The 18,723-nt window shown below is 41.2% G+C and overlaps 1 protein-coding gene across 1 annotated transcript; it reads left to right on the top strand.

Annotated features, from left to right (window-relative positions):
* The first annotated feature begins 1,263 nt into the window (after positions 1-1,263).
* Positions 1,264-17,803, top strand: LOC124140215 (eukaryotic translation initiation factor 4H-like). The gene is made up of 8 exons (XM_046507656.2): positions 1,264-1,344; positions 3,112-3,286; positions 7,158-7,206; positions 8,723-8,787; positions 11,403-11,490; positions 13,078-13,368; positions 15,071-15,288; positions 16,482-17,803. Exons 1-7 carry the CDS (start codon positions 1,319-1,321, stop codon positions 15,253-15,255), a joined length of 879 nt encoding a protein of 292 aa, XP_046363612.1. The 5' UTR covers positions 1,264-1,318; the 3' UTR covers positions 15,256-15,288; positions 16,482-17,803.
* Positions 17,804-18,723: the final 920 nt, after the last annotated feature.

Raw genomic sequence — 18,723 nt, 5'->3', positions numbered from 1 at the left:
TGCGCAGATCAAAACTGGAACCAGTTTACCTGGTTAGCTAATACACCCCGACTGATAACAAGCATATAGATACTGAACAAACATGGTGTAGTCTCTCAATAGTTAAAGATTATAATGCTGGACATTTTACTCTCTTTGGGTATTTACAAAGATTGCTGAATTGTGAAAAATATATTCGCGCACCCTTACAGAAACTATATGTGCAATAAAAAACACGTTTATTTGATTAAGCAGACCACTCGAAAAACTAGTCCGATATAGTATGACGATTTAGAAAAAAGAAAATGTCAATACATGGAATGCTAAAAAGTTCTGATTTTTCCCCAAAGAAAACTGTTCAGTTTGCAGGGCGGCAAAATGTGGTACACTTCTATGGCGAATCTCTGGTGCTGATTATTATCCGGCGTTGACTTTAAATAGTTATATGTACATAAGGAAGAACGCCTCCGCGGTCTAGTGGTACAGCGTCTGCCCGGGGAGCGTAGGAGTGAATGAGTTTGGTTTAACGCCGCTTTTTAACGGTATTCCAGCTATATCAAGTTAAATAATTGTTGTAAATATGACGTCGAGGCCTAAACAATAATGGTATACATGGCATGTACAGTTCTAAACAAACATTTACATAAAAATGGGTCTAAATATACAAACATTTACATATACATGTCTAAAATATATTAATTTACATACATTTCTGTCTAAATTTGTATAGGGGGCGTTTTCTTACAGTGTTAGTTAATTATGTTGTATTAATTCCCAGCTTTATCAAGTACCGCAAGAGTCGTCTAGATAATCACACTTGAGAAAGCAGACGTGTAAACTGTTATTTAAGTGACACACTAGGATTGAGCATTTTTTCGAGTATCGCAAAGGAGTCTTTTGAATCAGGGAGTCTATATTCCTTGTGTAGTCTCAATGATAAAATATTCACTGACTTCGCTTATAGTTCGTGGCTCTCTTTTACAATAAATGGCTAAATAGTTACAGCCATTTGCATATAATTGCTCTCTACCAGATGGGGGAAAAAGATATCCTGTTTATCTCTTTTAAATTATAGGCTGGAAAACCCCTTAATCAGAGACGACGGTGCTGTTACACGAAAAAACAACAACATCGTCATTAAGATATTATACGACATATCAATTATCAGATTGTTGTGGACTTAGGAAATCCTTCGCCTTCTTTGAAAAATAGAAATGAGAAAACTTTTTTTTAAAAAACCTTGACTGAAGAATGCGTTATCTAAAGGTAGTTGTACAAGAACTATCACATTTTAACGCACGCATGTCTCGCCGGAAATAGATCTTGGATTCATTTCAACATGGCCGAATATGATACTTTTCGCGGGTACGGTGCAATGTATTTGGGTTGATCGATTGTTTCCTTCGTCAAATTATAGTTATCACATGCAGCTAGAAAGACTTCAATACCAACTTCAAATGTTTGATCACTGTTGTTAGATGCCTTACCTATTTTCACTCGAACAATTATGACATGTGGAGATTCAATGTGTCCGTCCTGATTACATGTGCTGTTGTGTTATAGAGATTCATTCACACACGATACACCGAAAAGGAAATCCTTTTCGGCTATATCGGTTGTGTCTTGTTAACGCTTATGTACATACACGGCTTTAATCGTATAATATGGAACTTTTCGCATCGACTGTCGTTTTCATGTGTCTTTCAGCTATGAATGCATTATATGCAGGGTTTTTTCATTTTAGACGCATGATCTTGTTCAGTTTTGAGATTAGATCAAGATTATTGTTATCAACATAAGATGCATGCCAAATCATCTGTAGTGCAAATATTGTATCATTATTATGGGACTGATTAAGTTAAGATCTAGTGTACTGTTAAACTATGTTAACAATTCATGTTTTACCACTTCAGCTAAATAGACTTTGCATGATAAAGCCAATATGACTTTCATTACAACTTTGTAGACTGTCTCATGTCAAGATAGTGAAACAAATACTGATACAATCCCCTGTCTGTATAATGAGACATATTTATGGAATCAAGTATTTATCAAATCATTGAGATAAGTATGTCACAGTGCATCAGGTACATGATCATTTCAGCTTAACTGATTATTACTTGAAAAGTTAGTTTACTAGACAATCTTATAGTATTGCTTCAAGCTTAAAGATGAATTTGCTCACAGTCCCAATCCATGCGTTTTGCTTACTGTGCTTCATCCCCAAATGAGGCTTACATTGTGTATTTAGTACACATATTTGTGCCTTTCTATTGATTCCTATATAACATGTAAAAGAAACAGAAGCGATGCTCCTGGTCCAAAGTAATTTGATAAAACTGGAGTGCAATCTGCACATATTCTGAACAAAATGTTTGTAGTGAGTATTTAGAGAATAACCCAGTCTGTGCCAAAACCCTTTGAGTCCACTAGCCCTAACTTGGCTCATGGTATCATTTTCAGTAGATGTTACTGTTATTTATTAGCTGATCTTTCTGGACACTGGCTTTGACTAGTGGCTTAAGTTGCAGACTAACATACATGCTATGACACATGAAGATCTGCGTCAGAATAGGTCTTCATCAACCCATACTTGCCGTTAAAGGTGACTATGCTTGTCGAAAGAGGTGACTAACAGGATCTAGGTCATAATGAAATTAACAAGATAGGGTCATACTCACAGAGTTTATACTTTCTAAGGGCTATATTTAGTATTTCTTACAAATATTGTATCAAAATTGACAAACAGTCTTCTTAATTTTGATGTTGTCCTTGGGAATCTGAAGCTAATCCTTTTTCAGTGAGCTCATGTAACGAGTTGGAATTAATTTTCCTACCAGTGAAATTCTGGGTTAGATTAGGTCTTCAGCAACCCATGCTTGCCGTAATGGGCGACTATGGTTGTCGTAACGGGCAACTAACGGGATTGGGTGGTCAGGCTCGTTGACTTGGCTGATGCATGTCATCGTATCCTAATTGCTTGACTCGATGCTCGTGATGTCAATCACTGGATTGGATATTTACAGACCACCATTATATAATATGGAATATTGCTGAGTGCGGCTTTAAACAGACAAACAAACCCTTAATTTTCCACACCTTTGACGAATAATATGTTGTGTTTATTTGCAGAGGACGTAGTGGGGGGTTCAACAATTATGACAACAACTATGGTGGGCGCCGTGGTGGAGGTGGGAGTAGGGGTGCGAAGCCCCTCCCCACAGAGCCTCCCTTCACTGTATATGTTGGCAACCTGCCACTTCAGGTCGTGCAGGGCGACCTTGAACTCATCTTCAAAGACCAGAAAGTAAGTACGAGATAATATGCATTAAGTTTGACTGATATTGTACAGGCACACTCAGACATCATTGTGAGTGCACCATGGCGCGCTAGAAAACAATACACATTCACTGAACATACACCAGGATGAAATGCACAATCTCTTCTCCACTAATAAGCAGGGGCACGGGTGGCCCAGTCGTCTAAGGCGCCGTGATTCGCTGTGCAGAGTTGCGTCCCTTGGGCACGCCAGAAACCTATGATTGTGGGTTTGATTCCCAGTTCGCCCCGATTATGTTTCTAGGTTTGTCAGCACCATACCCGTGCTCGTGGTTTTCACCAAAGTGGTAAACGTCTGAGACCTGCATCACTTCGGGCTTTCCTCCCACATTAAGCTATCACGCCGGGATGTAACTGGAATACTGTTAAAAGCGGTGTTGAACCCAACTCACTCACTCCACTAAGAAGCTCATTGGGATTACAAGTTAGAATTTGTCCCTCGCAACCTTTTCTGGCTGTAAGAGGCAACTTAATACAGTTAATAAATTGGGTGGTTCGACTCAGTGACTTGGTTAATGGCATGTCCGTGTACCGAGATGGCGTGGATTGTTGGTCTCAATATCAATCACTGAATTGTCTGATCCAGAATTGATTTACAGGCTGCTGTGCTATAGGTGGAATATTACTGAGTGAGGTAATGAACAACAAGTACACGCACACATACATGACACAAATGCATTATTAATAAATCTGATAATGTCAAAAAATTGTTTATCCCGGACTTGTCGTTGGTTGGTAAGGCGACATTTTTTTTATTTTTTTGTTTACGGATGCACCGCTCTTTCAAAGCCCAAATGTTTAAAAAAAGGAATGAGAATTACCCTTTTTTTTATTACCACCGATCTTTTCGTCAGAAAGTTCAAACAAAAAAAGATTTCATTTCCTCGTCAAGCGTAAAGCAAAGGGAAGTCACTCTGATATTTCTCACTGGGATCCTTCTCTAATACCATCAAAGCTTGCAAATGCAAACCGCAGTGGTGACCAGTTTTACTCTTTCAACACTGTTGGCCAATACACCGGCCATGAGTCACAGACACTGCAGGGTAGACCGGCCAAGTCAGGTCAAAATAGTTTATAAATTTATTAACCTGCTTGTCATATCATTCATTTATTAAATCTATAACATTTCATAATGTCTGAAATATGTATTCCATTTGATTTTATCATTTTTCATCAATAAATTAATAAATTATTCACTATTTCCTGCAATGTTATTAAAAATAAAATTCTCGGACACACTTCGACAACAGGTCCTCATCGAACATGTCAAACAGCAAAATAAAGATGTTTCAAGCAAATCTTTAAATATGTTATACAAAGTAATAAAATCAACAAAAATATATCTAATAGCTGCCAAACTGACATCTAAGTTATCATTTCGATCTTTTCGTGCAATCACGTGTAATGCAAGTCAAATGACATCTCAGCTTTCATCGCCTCTATTTCTCGGCTGGTACACCATGTTTAATGCCAAAATATATGCATAAGAAATCTTTGTCACAGCTCGTAACCTTGCACTGTACATCCATGAAGTTCCATATGTTTAATATAGATCCTGCTTAAAACATTCAGAATGACATGATTTAACCAAAACCTTTCATCAAAGTCTGAAAATTATCCTACACGAGGGACTGTACTGTTGCTGTAATTTGATTGGCTGACTTAGGTCATATGCTTAAATTTGACCAATCACAAACCTTGTAGCAGATTTCGGCAAGAAAGCGTCACTAGAAACCACGTTTTACATGTCACAGCTATGAAAAGACTCCAGTGGATGTTACTTCCGTATTATCATTATGTCGGTGAAACAATATAAGTTGGGTTTTTTTATGGATACTGACATGGCAGCCTTCGAGGTACATATTATTCATACGAAGCTTCGAAAACGGAAGTATTTCCTCATGATAGTGAGAGGAAAGCCACTATTATCGGGAAATGGGTGATGACATATTATTTGTAATTCTTTTAAAGATAATTTTCCGATTACGTAAACAATGAAACTAAAAAAAGAAATAGGCAAGTGGATTTTCTAAAATCTTATATTTGCGAAAAATCGTTAAATTTTCGCCTCCTTGGTCCTTAACCTGGACGTTATGAATGTCTTAGCTTCATTTTAAAACAAACTCAATTGAGATGTAAATGAATTATTTAAATAATGTGATACAAGTAACTTTCATATTTATAATCAATAGGATTAATTAGACCTTTCAAATAGTGTATGGCCAAACATGTAGTAGCAAAGATGTTTTACAATCAGATAATTTCCTTGATAAATGTTGGCTTCATCTATCACACAAGTCCCTGGGAACTCGGTGTCACAGCAGTAATCTTCTTGTTGGCTGGCGTTGAAAGAGTTAAACGTTGCCATATTGTTATATTGCCATTTGTGCACAAGCTGAGTGTCAGGGATATAATAAAATGTTCTTGAAAAATTGAGTTATTTTACTTTTGTTCCTCCAGGATATGTTTTTTCAAACCTACCTAACTTTTTAGGACAAAATTTAAGTAAAAAAATGTGAGAGGCTTTATTCTTTTCTTTTTAAATTGGCCTGCCTCAATTTTGAAATAGAGGCAGTCGGGTAGCCTAGTGGTTAAAGCGTCCGCTCGTCACGCCGAAGACCCGGGTTTGATTCCCGACATGGGTACAATGTGTGAAGCCCATGTCTGGTGTCCCCCGCCGTGATATTGCTGGAATATTGCTAAAAGCGGCGTAAAACCAAAATCACTCACTCACTCACTTTTGAAATGAGTTTGAAATCCGTAAACCCAAGAAATAAAAAAAGTGTCGCCTAACTGAAACCAACCAAATGTGGGACAACCAGTTGAAGCCACATCAGCTACCGTCCACATCCACTTGAGCACAACTAATGGATTTCTACCATTGTGAACATGGTAAAATAGTATATTGCAAGTGATTCTGAGACATTTGATTGGCTAACCAAGTCAAAAAAAAATTGCATTGGTGTCCATGATCCAAAAACGTTTTAGACCCCGCCCCTAAGGACTACTTGTTCCTAATTGGCTGATCATTATCACATGCAAGGAGAGCTTGTGTTTCATTATTGTGCTAAATGATGTCACTGATTTCGTACTGTTGTCTACAAACTGCCTCCGTGGGCTAGTGGTAGAGCATCTGTCTGGAGAACCGAAGGTCGGGTGTTCGATCCCCAACCACGTCATACCAAAAGACGTTAAAAGATGGTACTTGTTTTTACCCTGTCTGGCGCTTTGATTCAAGGGGCTAAAACAAGGACTGGTTGGCTCGGAGTCAGTATACTGTGTCTGAGTGGGGTATTCATGTTAAACTGCAGCATGGTATCTCAGTAGGCTAGCACAATAAATCGGCATCAGTCCGGACTAGTACAAGCAGCCACACACACGTGCATGCACGTCGTTATATAAGTTCAATAATCTTCAGGGATGAGAATCTTCCACGAGTCCGCAAAGTTTAGCTATCACCCCATCACAAATTTGTTGGCATCCATCTGACTGCTTCCCCCATAAACACCCCCAAATTATGTACCACACTCCATTGCAAAGATGTTTCAGCTTAAAAGGAAAATATCTATTCTCATCCCTGAATCTTGGACGCGATGTTAAACCCCATTTCACCTCACCTGTTGTCTGCAGCTTTTTTGAGTGTTAATGATTATATAAACAGCCTGTGAAGATATTGTTGTTTTTACAAATGACATATTTATTTATAAGAATTGACTTCAATTTGTTTTTTCTTTTATGGAGTAATACATGGATTTACACTGTGTACATACCGTTTTTATGTTCAAAGTAATTTTAACTTATTTCCATGTTTCTTATGTGTATTTGGTTATTTTTTGCAGGTTCGCAGTGTGAGGTTGGTTCGAGATAGAGAAACGGACGTCTTCAAAGGTAGGTAGCAGTCATCATTTTGGTGAATAGTTGAATATCAGTTTGGGTTACATCAGCCATTGGTTGTTGTTTGTTTGTTGTTTAACGCCACACTCAGCAATATTACAGCAAAATGACGGCGGTCTGTAAAAAATCGTGTCAGGACCAGACATTCCAGTGATTAAAATCATGACGATGTACGCAATTGGGATACGATGACATGCATTAACCAATCAGCAAGCCTGACCATCTGATCCTGTTAGTAGCCTTTTACAGCAAGCTTGGGTTGCTGAAGACGTATTCTAACCTGGAGCTTCACGGGTATCAGCAATTAGTGGTTTTATTATTTTATCTCAACCTTCACTCCTGATTCTTCTGAAAATGATTTTCGACACTTACAATTGGACGTTGCATCAGCACAGTGTACATGTGCAGCCAATCAATCAATCATCAATTAATCATTTGAGTATTACTACGGTAACCATGGTAACTGGATTATTGTTTCACATAGATATATGCAGGATACAGACAGAGCTCCAGATAGACTGGCCTAATTGTGTAATATTTGCAAAATAAATAACCGTTTATGATTACCAAATTGATTTGTGAGTTGCTTACTGTACAAATATGCATGAAAAATGTCATGTATAAGCTGGTTTGATTTGTGGAAGCTAATAAACGAAACATAGGAGTTTTGTTTGTCTGCAAAATAAGTGTGTCCTGAAGCTATTGCGAGGGTGTATCATTCACAGTCTTTTCAGTACTTTCCTGCTCACAAAACTCTTCAGATTTACAGTATATGTTGAACACGCAAACAGGCCTCAAAGTTTAAATTTTTACCAAGTAGCCATAGGGCTACAAGTATTTTTTTCCAGGTAGCCTGTTGTAAAATCATGAAGTCAAGCCAATAGTTTAGGTAGCCAGAAGCATTTGAAATTATCTTTATCAAATAACTATTATAATATGTACAAGTTACAGCACTAGTCTTGAAATTGTATCTTAATGGAAACTGTACTTGAATTTTGTTATTTGTGACTTGAACAATGATGCAATATATGTTACCAGATTATATAGGTATATCCTCGCTTATCCAATGAGCATTGCCAACTAAAATAAAGTACTAATTACATTAATATTTATGTATTTTAGTTCATTGTCGACTTTGGAAGGAATTATTTGCGAGTACAATTATTAGGAGACGTATTTTCCAATATCAGCTGTTTTTTATTTTTGTGTCTACAGATGTGTACCAATTATAGAATTTAGTCGTCACAAGATACTTTTCTAGGTAGTCATTTGGCTACCTCTGAAATTTAGACAGAGGACAAACTGAAAGTTAGGTCGCATTGGCTACCGTTTTAGTCGCAACTTTGAGGCCTGGCAAAGGAAACTGTCAGCAGTTAATGTAAATGAAAAGCTGTGTATATATTCTCAATGGCTAAATATGGAGCCCTGCAGATGTGTTCTTTTACATCAGAATTGCACAGTCTAAGTGACGTTATCTGCAGACTTTTTGATACCTGTGTCTCTGTTTCAGGTTTTGCTTATGTGGAGTTTGAGGATCTAGACTCACTAACAGACGCATTATCCTTTGATGGAGCTGTGAGTTTCTATAAATATATATAGTTGTTGGTTGGTTTGTTGTTTAAAGCCGCACTCAGCAATATTCCAGCTATATGACGGCAGTCTGTAAATAATCGAGTCTGGACTAGACAATCCAGTGATTAATATCATGAGCATCAATCCATGCGATTGGGATGGATGACATGCATCAACCAAGTCAGAGAGCCTGACCACCCAATCCCGTTAGTCTCCTTTTACGACAAACATAGTCGCCTTTTACGGCAAGCATGGGTTGCTGAAGACCTATTCTACCCCGGGAATCTTCATGCATGAGTTTTAACCTGCAGGATAAAGTGTTGGCAACAATACAGTTGACCAGGCGCAGCTTATATAGCGCTGATTAGCTGCTGGCTGTGGCACTCGCTTCACAGATCTCGCATGCCTCTTTGATCCTTGGGGTTGGTTGTGTTACAGTGGGGTAGGTTACCCCCAACTTTATCCTTAGCCCTTGGATCCCCTTCCCGATCAAGCACCCATTTACAATCATTAGGATAAGGTACCGGATTCCAGTCAAACATTGGGTGGTGGGGTAGCCTAGTGGTGAAAACGTTGGCTCATCACGCTGAAGACTTGGGTTTGATTCCCCACATGAGTACAATGTGTGAAGCCCATTTTCCGGTGTTCCACGTCGTGATATTGGTAGAAGATTGCTGAAAGCGGTGTAAAACCATACTCACTCACTCACTCACTCACTCACTCACTCACTCACTCACTCACTCACTCACTCACTCACTCACTCACTCACTCACTCACTCACTCACTCACTCACTCACTCACTCACTCAAACTCCCCTTTACGATCCTTAGGGTTGGGCACCCCTTTACATTGTGAGGCTAGTTGTGAGGTAGGGTAAGGGTTAGCTATCTCTCGTAACAAATTTATCTAAATTTATTTGGCAACTCTGAACAACTTTTATCAAGTTTTGAGTTTTGCGGAGAAAATGGCTACTGCACATGCACAAAGTAAACAATCAGGTGTTGATGACTTGGTAGACGAGCACTAGTTATTTTGTGATAGCGCCCATGGTCCTGGGGTAAAGTAGGGGCCAATTGGATTAACTTGTTACGACCTAGCCTAGTTTAGCTTCAAGCTTGCAACATGAGTTTGATCCTACACACAGTGCTGGCTGAAATCCGAAAAAATGCGCCCAGTAAAGTGGACTACTCCCAAAGTGTTTTTATTGCTATGTTTTATTACTTGTGAAATAATTTTTGCCAGATTGTATCATGTTGTATGTTTTGATCAGTTTTGTCATTGTTGTTTGAAACCTTTAATTGACCAGTTAGAATCAAGTATTTCTGTATCATGGAAGAATACAATGAAAGTTCTTACTCAAACCATACTAAGAATTGCTCCAAACAATTCATTCTAAGAATTGCCTAATATGAGCCTTTGAAAGTTTCCATGCGTGACCTGACTTTTTGTCAAGTTGATGGGGCAGTTGAGGGGTCGCCTAGTGGTTAATGTGTTCACTGGTTCATAAATTTGATTCTTCACATGGGTAGAATGTGTGAAGTTGATCTCTGTTGTCTCTGTCTCTCCTATTGTAATATTGCTAAAGTGGCGTAAAAATTTCATTCTCTCTTTATATTGGTCGTTGCCCATGCCATAAGCAGTCTCATTAAAATCTGATCCCAATGCCCGCTACTGCTACACAAAGACAGGGGCCCCGTCCTCAAAATGATCTTAGCACTACGATTGTCGTAAGTCTTTGTTCATGTATGGGAGTTATGATCATCTTAATCTTAGCACTAAGATTGCTGTGTGGATCGGGGCCCTGAGCTATCCACTACATGTTATGTCAGTCATGGAAGTCGCCATTTTGAAACCAAGGTTCATAGGTTGGTCAAAAGTCGCTCTAACGTGACCAGTAATTGGCTGCCCTAAGATCTGATTTTAATGAGATCGAGCTGTACGCCACTGGGGGGCACGGGTGGCCCAGTCGTCTAAGGCGCCGTGATTCGCTGTGCAGAGTTGCGTCCCTTGGGCACGCCAAAAACCTATGATTGTGGGTTCGAATCCCGGTTCGCCCCGATTATGTTTCTAGGTTTGTCAGCACCATACCCGTGCTTGCGGGTTTCACCGAAGTGGTAAACGTCTGAGACCTGCATCACTTCAGGCTTTCCTCCCACATAAGCTGACACGCTGCGATATAACTGGAATACTGTTAAAAGCGGCGTAAAACCCAACTCACTCACTGTACGCCACTGGCTTCCCTGGCCCAGATGCCACTCTTTGTTGGCAGCCATGATATAAACACTTGTATTACACTTGTCAGAGGGGTACACAAAGTACGTGATCTAGACTACCAGTTGTCAGACTTTCATTTTTGTGGAAGCCTCGGTGGCTAAGTGGGATAGATCACTGACTTTGTGTGCTGGCGATTAGGTGCCTCACTCTGGCAGTCTGGGTTAGAATCCCAGACGGGACCCAGACGAGAGTCTGAACTTTACTTAGAAAGTGTTATCTCAAATATGACATTTGTTACAGCCATGATATAGATGGAATAGTGGTACCTTCTGTGTACCCTCTACTTGCTGGTAGTTTGAATGAGATTTGTCTGTAAGAAATATGTTTACACCCTTTGTCCACAGCTGTTTGACGATAAAAACATACGTGTCGATGTAGCAGAAGGTCGTAAGGACGGCAGAGGTCGTGGGGGAGGTCGAGGTGGCCCTCAAGGTAAGCAGGTGTAACAGTTCACATGGAGTGAAGCTTGTACAGGTGTAATAGGTCACACGGACTGAAGCTTGTACAGGTGTAATAGTTGACACGGACTGAAGCTTGCACAGGTGTAGTAGTTGACATGGACTGAAGCTTCTACAGGTGTAATAGTTCACATGGACTGAAGCTTGCACAGGTGTAATAATTGACACGGACTGAAGCTTGCACAGGTGTGATAGTTCACATGTACTGAAGCTTGTACAGGTGTAATAGTTCACATGGACTGAAGCTTGCACAGGTGTAACAGTTCACAGACTGAAGCTTGCACAAGTGTAACAGTTCACACAGGTGTAATAGTTGACACGGACTTAAGCTTGCACAGGTGTAACAGTTCACACAGGTGTTATAGTTGACACAGACTTAAGCTTGCACAGGTGTAACAGTTCACACAGGTGTAACAGTTCACATGGACTGAAGCTTGCACAGGTGTAACAGTTCACACAGGTGTAACAGTTCACATGGACTGAAGCTTGCACAGGTGAAACAGTTGACATGGACTGAAGCTTGCACAGGTGAAACAGTTGACATGGACTTAAGCTTGCACAGGTGTAACAGTTCACACAGACTGAAGCTTGCACAGGTGAAACAGTTGACATGGACTAAAGCTTGCACAGGTGTAACAGTTCACACAGGTGTAATAGTTCACACAGACTGAAGCTTGCATAGGTGTAATAGTTCACATGGACTGAAGCTTGCACAGGTGTAACAGTTCACACAGGTGTAACAGTTCACACAGGTGTAATAGTTGACACAGGTGTAATAGTTGACACGGACTGAAGCTTGCATATGTAATCGTTGACACAGACTGAAGCTTCCACAGGTGTAACAGTTCACACGGACTGATGTTTGCCGCTGTATTGTTGTAAAGCATTTAGAGAAAAACATTTGGAAATTCCAAGTTGGGCAAGGAGCTTTCAACATTTATATCATGGAGCAAATATACTCTGTGAGCAATAGCTCCTGGTTGTTGAATGGAATTATGAGCCTGTCACGAGATATTTTGAGGGGCAGGTTATGAGTTCATGAGCAACCGTGTAGCATCCCTCGAAATATCAGGTATACACGAGTAATTCCTTTCAACAAAAAGCTTGTTACATGGTACTGTCAATCAAATATGTCATACACTACTGCAGAAAATTATGTCATTTTGTTAAGGGATGATAGGATGACTTAAGTTGTTGGCAACAGTGATGTAAAATCTCCTTCTGATGTTGTCTAACACCGCACTCAGCAATATTCCAGCTATATGACAGCAGTCTGTAATCGAGTCTGGACCAGATAATGCAGTGATTGACATGAGCATCAATCCATGCAATTGGAATACAATGACATGCATCAACCAAGTCAGCGAGCCTGACCACCCGATCCCGTTAGTCGCCTCTTACGACAAGCATAGTCGCCTTTTACGGGAAGCATGGGTTGCTGAAGACCTATTCTACCCCGGGTCTTCACGGGTCTCTGAACTTATGGAGGTGTTATACTCTGGTAAAATTTGAAGCGTAGAACTTTGAAGCGCTTGTTTCCATCTATTGTTTTTTGTTTCAGGTGGCTTCGGAGGTGGACGAGGGGGTCGGGGAGACTTCAGGGGGGGTTATGGTGGGGACAGAGGGGGTTTTGACAGGGGTTTTGACAGAGGCTCAAGAGGAGCGCCACGGGGAGGCCCTGCTGGCGGAATGGGCGGCGGCGGCGGAATGGGCGGAGGCAGCAGGGACGGTGGCTTCAGAAGTGGTGGTCGAGGGGGTTATGATCGTGAACGTGACAGTGGTTTTGGAGGTCGTCCCCGGCAGCGGCGAGACAGCGACAACAGAGGAGAGGAGTTGAGGGAAGCTTCACCAGGTGCGAAGAAGTGTAGATAGAATGTCTTTTAGATTACAGTGATTGAATTTATTTTTTGCTCATTTCACTGACAGTCAAATGAGCTTGTGTCATTGCCTGTTTGTCTGGTATCTGGTGTAAACATCTCCTTTGAAACCGCTGGAGCAATGAAACTGAAACTTGACATACTTGTTCACACCAATATGATATCCCTAAATTTTGAGGAGGTTCGAATCCACTTTTCAATATGATCACCATGGCAGCCATATTGAAAAAAAACCTTATGGCCATTTGTCAGCCATATTTGTACAGAATTTATCATCCAAAACTGGCTCCCACAGGAGATATCCTTGGGTGAGATCAAGCGATGAAATTGCATCACAATGCTTTGCAGACCATTGTGACGTCTTTGATTACCATGATGTCAAATGACATCACTAATAGCTCTGCTACTGAAGCAGTTAGCATATATGGTACATGTTTAGTTAGTTGTGCTGTTCATCAGATATTTTCCAGGGTTTTTTGTTGTGTTTTTTAGATCGTTTTAATTTTGACCTCAATTTGACCTTTGCCCTTTGCCCATAGAGAGAGTTGAAATTCCTTATGGCCACAACTTAACCATTTTGGTTATAAATGTCATGGAACTTGGTGGTACGAGGGGCGTTCAATAAGTTTTGCAACGTCAATATAAGACCAAGTCGCAGAATATCTTTTGCACTTTTATTTTCAATATAATCTCCATTCACCTCAATACACTTATTCCATTTGTCCTTCAAGCTTTTAATACGACTATTATAGACATCCGCAGATTGGCTCTCTAACCACGCCTCTGTGGCAGCCTTTGTGTCCTTGTCATCCTGGAAGCGTCTTCCACGTAGGGCAGATTTCATTTGCCCGAACAGGAAATAGTCACTGGGGGCTAAGTCTGGGCTGTAGGGTGGATGATTTAACTGTACAGCCTTGACTTAGCCCCCAGTGACTATTTCCTGTTCGGGCAAATGAAATCTGCCCTACGTGGAAGACGCTTCCAGGATGACAAGGACATAAGGCTGGTCTTATATTGAAGTTTCAAAACTTATTGAACGCCCCTCTTATGTGTGGTTGGTAGCTGAGCTCAACACAAATTTTGCGATATTTCATATTTTGATGTTATTTGACCTTTGCATCATGCTCCTCAACCAGAGCTCCAGATAAGCTGCGTATCTGCGTGAAATACGCATCAGAAATGCATAAATACACAGTAAAATATAATCCAAGCGCATCAAATACGCAACGAACATTACAGATACGCTACAATAATGAAACTTGTGCGTATCATCAAAATATTGTGAAGTAACCCTGCGTATTCGATTAGCAAATCAGCAACTTATTTTGAAATTATAAACGGGCATTCCGTCAACCTTGCCAAACTCCACGATGACAGTTACATCATGATCATTTGCCATCACACTTTCTTGTGGAAGTGTCGTGGTATTTTTGAGTCCTATAAAGCTCTCGAACCCACACGACACCAGTTTGCAGGGACTAGATGAATAGTGTTTTTAAATATTTAACTTAAATACCCACATGTGTAAAAACTAGTGGGTAACAGAAATTTGAATACGCAGATAGAATTACTGATACCCAATGATTTTAAAACACCAAAAGCTTATCTGGAGCTCTGTCAACTCCCAAATTGTAAATGCTGAGCTCCCTGTACTGACATGGATTGTTGATGTTTCAGAGTCAGCGGCGCAGCGCCCCAGGTTGAAGTTGCTGCCTCGAACTGTCAAGGCTCCAGTCAACGCCCCGGTGGAGACTTCTAGGAATGCAAGCATCTTTGGTACGGGCCGCCCCCGTGAGGGAGCGGAGGAGGATGCCCCTCCTGAGCAGCGCAGTAGGAACACCAGTGAGAGCAGCCAGCATTGAACGGCAGGATAGCAGTGTTCGTCTTATGTCAAGGTGAGGGAACAGGTGGTCAATACCATGTGCTGGTACCACAGATTCTGGGTTCGATTCCGTCCGCGAAATACCAAAAGACGTTAAAGATAGTTCTTGTTGTTACCCTGTCTGGCGCTCTGCACTAACAGGCTAAAACATGGACTGGTCGGCTCGGAGTCAGTATACTTATGACACGACATTCTACCCTATTTCACCTCACCTCACTGATTCTGTCTGGGGGAGAAGAGGCTGTCAATAAGTTGTCAATAACCAGTGCTGGTACCACAAATGTCTGGGGGAGAATTGGCTCTCAATACCCAGTGCTGGTACCACAGGTGTCGGGGGAGAATACCCAGTGCTGGTACCACAGGTGTCTAGGGGAAAATGGCTCTCAATACCCAGTGCTGGTACCACAGGTGTCGGGGGAGAATACCCAGTGCTGGTACCACAGGTGTCGGGGGGGAGAATACCCAGTGCTAGTACCACAGGTGTCGGGGGAGAATACCAAGTGCTGGTACCACAGGTGTCGGGGGGAGAATACCCAGTGCTGGTACCACAGGTGTCGGGGGAGAATACCCAGTGCTGGTACCACAGGTGTCGGGGGGAGAATACCCAGTGCTGGTACCACAGGTGTCGGGGGGAGAATACCCAGTGCTGGTACCACAGGTGTCGGGGGGGAGAATACCCAGTGCTGGTACCACAGGTGTCGGGGGGAGAATACCCAGTGCTGGTACCACAGGTGTCGGGGGGAGAATACCCAGTGCTGGTACCACGGGTGTCGGGGGGAGAATACCCAGTGCTGGTACCACAGGTGTCGGGGGGGGGGGGAGAATACCCAGTGCTGGTACCACAGGAATCATTACTTCAGCTGTGATAGTTTTCAAGCTCTCCTGCAACAGACTAAGCTTTTGACAAATGCTAAATCTCCTTAAATCAGATCTTTTGCTCTGATCAATACATACTTCTCTGCATGATCAAGTGCCAACCACTTCATGGGAGGTTGGGTCAGCGAATTCTCTCTCAGTACATGTGAGCGAGACATTAAAAGTAGCATTTTCATTTCAGTATCTCGAAAAAAGAAAACTTAAACGGACAGTTCTGCATGTAAATAATAAAAGATCTGATTATTATGAGATTGATAGATCCTGAACATGTTATTTTAGGGTGTATTTGACTGAAACAACACAATAAGATTTATCTCCCTTTGATTTCAGGTTGAGGTTGTGTGGCCAGACTAATGCTGAGTGGGCTGGCTGCGTTGTTACCATGACAACACAACCCTGGCAATTCCATGGCAACAGCCCCATTGTTTCATTCATATCAGAGCTGCTTACACAGCTGTTGGCTAGGTTTCCTGGCCGCAACAACTTGACAGGATGACGTATTTATTGTGTCTCATGTTCTCATCACTCGTGATAGCTGCAGCCACAGGACTGTCTTTACAGGTACTACTTCCCTTAAGCAGCACAACTAGTGTTTGTTGGGTGGTTGGTTGGAGCTTGCTGATTGTCTGCCTGCCCAGCCAGGATCTCCGACATACATCTGTGCATACTACTTTCTTAAAACTCTTTCACATGACAGTAAGTAATTTGGGGTGTATGATGTAAGCTTGTTAGAAAGACAAATTGACAGGATTTGTCTGTTTCGGTTTCTTTTCCAAATGGATAGTTAGATACAAATTAGTATCAGTAACGGTTTGGTATTGGTTTTGACTCTGATTAGTCTGTATTATTTATGGCAGTAAAGATGTTGATTTTTATAGAAGGCTGCACTCAGTACTGAGAAGAATGTGTTGTGTGGGAAATGCTGTCAACAGTCGTCCCCTAATGTAATCTGCCGGACAATCGTTGGTCAACCGTGTACACAGCTACCTTGCGGCCATTGTTTTGATATATTTCACAGCCATTGAGGTTAAGATGTTGGCATGAGGCTAAGCGAAGTTATTTGTATATGGCTGCAGAAACGTTACCAAAAACATTTTTCTTTTGAACCCGATGTGAAGCATTTGAAAAAGTAATAAATTAATTGTGTACAGTTTACTGATTAGTTGAACCATCACATTATTGAGGTACGTCACCATTGCATGGAATCTTACAAAGTAAGGTTCATCTGTTGCCATTGTCATTATATAAACAATATAATTTGTTTGTGTGTCCGTTGGATTTTAGCTTGAAATATTTTAAATCCTCTAGAGCAAATTCCTGATAGGTTTCAATGTAGGGAGTACGAAGGAGCTAGTATCTTTCATTTTCGCAGTGCAAAGTGTTTTATTGTTTTAAAAAATACTAGCGTGCAGTTGGACTGCACTTCAAGCACTTGTTCATACTTCTAATCACTGTCGCTTGCTGTACAAGTCATAATATTGGAAATAGTGCTTTACAGTAAGCCATTTACGCTGTCATTTCCTGGAAATATCAAACACATTTTAGCCACGTTGCAACGTAAGACAACATTTGTGTATATCCCTCATCGATCATTACCTGCCAAGTTACATACACAGAATACGTGGGGAGGGGGGGTTGTCTGGGGAGGGGAGGGTTAAGTCACATGGGTGGGAGGGGTTGCTATGCCGTACTGGGTGGTGCCAAGTAGGTTGCAGCAGGGGTGGGTTGTGTCTCAGAGCAGGGTCAGGTTGTGAGCGACAGGTTTGGAGCTCCATGAGATAGGGGTACCTGCTCGTGTTGCCATGTGCTTCATCATGTGCTGTTCAGATGTCCCTTCCTCATCTTGTACTGTCCGTCTATCCATTCATCCATCTGTCTATCCATCTGTTCATTGTCATGACGGATGCATGGTGACATTGGTATCCTTGGCATTGTGGGAAACTCATGCTGGCTCCAGATCTGTTGGTAAGCAACAAGCTTTGGTATAACAGTGGGTGGGAGGGCTGCTTGTAGGGGAGGTAACTGATGTGTCCTACCATACGATACCTTGAGCTTTGTGCTGGTAAGCCACCAGCAGTGTAAAAAGTGTTGGCACAATTTTGTATTATGCCAAATTATTGTACATTAAAGTTTGTCGAATCAATTATAAAGATTTTGTTTTTTATATCATTTGAGTCTTGTGGCATGTCCATTAACATTTGCGTTTCATCTTGTCACCAAATCATTCAGTCCGGACCTTTTCTTTGACCTCATGAGAGCTATCACTGAGAGAGAAAGGCATAGTTGATAACGGTTGGTTTGTTGTTTAACGCAGCACTCAGCAATATTCCATCTATATGACGGCGGTCTGTAAATAATGGAGTCTGAACCAGACAATGCCGTGATTGAAATCATGAGCATCAATCCACACATTTGGGATCGATGACATGCATCAACCAAGTCAGCGAGGCTGACCACCCGATCCCGTTAGTCGCCTCTAGTTGATAACAGTATTCATACTGGTACAGGTATATGAAATACATTGGCAGATTCTAGAGAACACCCCTTAAGGTTGATATTCAGCAACCCATGC

The sequence above is a fragment of the Haliotis rufescens genome, unplaced genomic scaffold (assembly GCF_023055435.1).
Source record: "Haliotis rufescens isolate VD_foot unplaced genomic scaffold, xgHalRufe1.0.p SCAF_15, whole genome shotgun sequence".
Lineage (NCBI taxonomy): Eukaryota > Metazoa > Mollusca > Gastropoda > Lepetellida > Haliotidae > Haliotis > Haliotis rufescens.
This window is presented reverse-complemented; position numbering and strand designations above follow the sequence as displayed.

Bases quoted from the DNA above. Each gene is read 5' to 3' on its own strand.
- LOC124140215 (XM_046507656.2), top strand. From the start codon at position 1,319: ATGGCCGAATATGATACTTTTCGCGG. The intron at 1,345-3,111 runs GTACGGTGCAAT...GTTTATTTGCAG, and splicing joins GAATATGATACTTTTCGCGG to AGGACGTAGTGGGGGGTTCA. The intron at 7,207-8,722 runs GTAGGTAGCAGT...TCTCTGTTTCAG, and splicing joins AGAAACGGACGTCTTCAAAG to GTTTTGCTTATGTGGAGTTT.